Below are 2,961 nucleotides of genomic sequence, written 5' to 3' on the forward strand. Positions count from 1 at the left end.
AAATGATACAGACATACAGACAGCATAATCATAACCAGTAACCCGTAACCTGGTCTTAGACACCTTATATGACCCCCTTTACATAGGATTTGGTGCCACTACAGAACCTTGGTTGCAACCCATGTTCTATATGGTCCCAGTTTATATCAATAACGTCACAGGGGGGATGGAAGGTGTTTAAACAGTCATTTTGATTCTGTTTCTCCCCATTGGTCTGAATTATCCATTACGTCCATACTGCATCCCATCAAGTCCAGATCATTAGAGGAATGGCTCTGCTTGCACTGCCCAGAGGATGTTTGGATTCTGATGTCAGCCCAGTTCTGCAGCTTGACAGGAATCAGGTGTTGTCCCCAGTGTACCAAGAATTCTTCTTTGCAGCCAAACTAGTCTAACATGAATTTTGCTAACTGGAACTGGAGCAGCAAAACAAAGAAAACAAATGCCTCATTTTCCAGCTTTGTGGGTGAGAGAACTAGAAGTGAAGATTGTAATGCCGGACACTGATGACCTTAAACCAGCTGCCTCAGGAATCTGCCAAGAGCTTTGCTGACAATATGTTCCTCATCTTAGCAACAGAGCTAAGAGTTATCACACATCTGCCCACCTTTATTCGAATGAAGATCCCTCTGATCTCACAGCTCAGGCATCAGTCTTGTCCAGAACAATTTACAAACTTGGAACCTAATCCTGTAAAGCCTTAATCATTTGATCAACCCCACTGAAGACAATGAGACTATTTGCATGACTATGGATCAATTTTGTGGGCTGGTAAGAGTTTCAGGAGTCTGTTCCTGTAAAGGAAGTCGAATCCCCCATTGAAATATGTTAGGTACAATAGTTAGTTAGTTTAGGGTACAGTTCTACTCAAAATTTGTCTATTAATAAGTCAGACATATGCTGAAATGGCTCCTCACCCAACTCCCATATTCTACATAAACAGACTGAATACTACATGAGGGGGGAAGTGAGTAGCTAAGCATGTTGATGTTTGTATATACAAAGGGGGGGGGTAATCAGAGGGGACGGGGAGAGCGGGGCGGGGGGGCCTGGGCTGGGTCAGGGAGGAGTCACATGGAGGGTCACGTGGGGAGGTCACATCCCCCCCTTGTGTTGCTCCCATGAGTGCAGTACCTGCAAGAAATGATTTCTACTTGCACCACTGCCCATGGAGTTCCCTACAGTGTGGCTGGGCTCTGGGCTGGCCAGACTGGAGGATGCTCCAACCGTCAGTTCTCTGGGCTACCCTAAGGGCTCCCTGTGCTGTGTCCAGGTGACTGACAGACCCAACTGTTCTGGCAGCACTGGGTGAGTGTCACTGCAGATTCTGGGTGTGATGAAGTGGGGCTGTTCTTAATGTTTCCCCTAATACTGTGTGGGTGCCTCAGTTTCTGGCTGACCCTCTGTCGCCTGGCAACTAATGGCTGGGGCCCTTCCCCGCTGCAAGGGGATGCTAAAGGTGTGGGAGAACAAAGTGGTCAGGTGACCTCCTGACCCGGGAAAGGAACTCAGCAGAGAAGGAGAGGTTGGAGGGGGTTTCAGTTGGAGCTGCTGCGGACGAGGAGTGAGGGTAGACATGGGGATCTGCCTCGCTGGCCCCAGAATGGACCCGACTGAGGGGTCCGGTTCTCTGTACTACAAACTCTGTTTTAGACCCGTTCCTGTCATCGAATAAACCTCTGTGTTACTGGTTGGCTGAGAGTCACGTCTGACTGTGAGTGGGGTGTAGGACCCTCTGGTTTCTCCAGGACCCCACTGGGCAGGCTTGCTGTGGAAGCACACGGAGGAGTAGAAGATGCTGAATGCTCCAAGGTCAGACCCAGAAGGTGAGCCCTGTGAGCTTTTGCCCTGCAGACAGTCCTGCTCTAAGGGAGAGGAGGCTCCCCAAAGTCCTGCCTGGCTTTGTGGGGACAGTTCCAGAGCATCGCCCAGGACTCCGTGATAACTGGTGGCAGTGGTGGATGTACTGCAGCCCTCCCTAGCCTCTGTTCATCAGAGGATGGAGATGGATGGCAGGAGAAAGATCACTTGATCATTGCCTGTTAGCTTCACTCGCTCTGGGGCACCTGGCATTGGCCACTGTCGGTAGACAGATACTGGGCTGGATGGCCCTTTGGTCTGACCCAGTGTGCCAGTTCTTATGGGCTCTGCAAGTTGGGCAGGGACATTGTCACAGAGCCATCAGTAGGGTTCAGAGTTAATGGGGGAAGGGCCTGGTGGCCCACCCCAGCCAGGAATACGTCACGCTGCAACAGCCCCCATTTGGCCACACCCCTTTCTGCTGAACCCACTAATTGACCCCGCCCATTCCATCATGGCCCCGCCCATCAGCCCCGCGCGCCCCGCACCACCCATGCGCTGTGCCCCACACCAGCCCTCCCACCACCCTGGGCCCTGCCCCCACTTCCCCGGTGCCCTCAGCCCAGCGCCAGCCCCCACCCCGCGTTACCTTGATCCTCTCGAACTCTGACCCCACCCATGACCCCATTGCCCTGGCACCGCCCCCTTACCCCTGTGGGGTCCCGTCCTCGCGCGGCCGCTCTCGCTCCATCTCGGGTCTTCCAATCACTTCTGCGCCTGTGCAGTCAGCCTTGCTGCCTCCATGGGGCGAGCCTTCGGGGGGCGCATGCGCTGCAGGCCCCACAGGCCCTGTCTCCTAAGCGACGGAACGCCACTCGCCCATTGGCTGAACGGATCCTGCGGCATCTAAGAAGCACCTCCCATTGGGCGGCTGCAGAGCGAGGGTCTAACTCCAGCACTGCCCCCTCCCCCCGCGTGGGCCCCAGAGACCCTCCTCCCCCGGCCCCCTGTTGCGCAGGGCCACGCCCCCTGCTGCAAAGAGCAGCCTGGGTTGGCGGGGCTGATGGGCGGGGCCATGCTGGAATGGGCGGGGTCAATTAGTGGGTTCAGCAGAAAGGGGTGTGGCCAAATGGGGGCTGTTGCAGCGTGACGTATTCCTGG

General features: G+C 54.7%; 1 protein-coding gene across 1 annotated transcript in view; it reads right to left on the minus strand.

Annotated features, from left to right (window-relative positions):
* The window catches only part of SPAG8 (sperm associated antigen 8), a 20,063-nt gene extending 17,495 nt beyond the window's left edge, over nt 1–2,568 (minus strand). Inside the window, exon 1 of the mRNA XM_032766189.2 lies at nt 2,511–2,568. Coding sequence (XP_032622080.1) covers nt 2,511–2,551 — 41 coding nt within the window. The 5' untranslated portion in view covers nt 2,552–2,568. The remainder of the gene's footprint in view (nt 1–2,510) is intronic.
* Between the last annotated feature and the right edge of the window lie 393 nt (nt 2,569–2,961).

This window comes from Chelonoidis abingdonii, chromosome 6 (genome assembly GCF_003597395.2).
Source record: "Chelonoidis abingdonii isolate Lonesome George chromosome 6, CheloAbing_2.0, whole genome shotgun sequence".
NCBI classification, from domain to species: domain Eukaryota; kingdom Metazoa; phylum Chordata; order Testudines; family Testudinidae; genus Chelonoidis; species Chelonoidis abingdonii.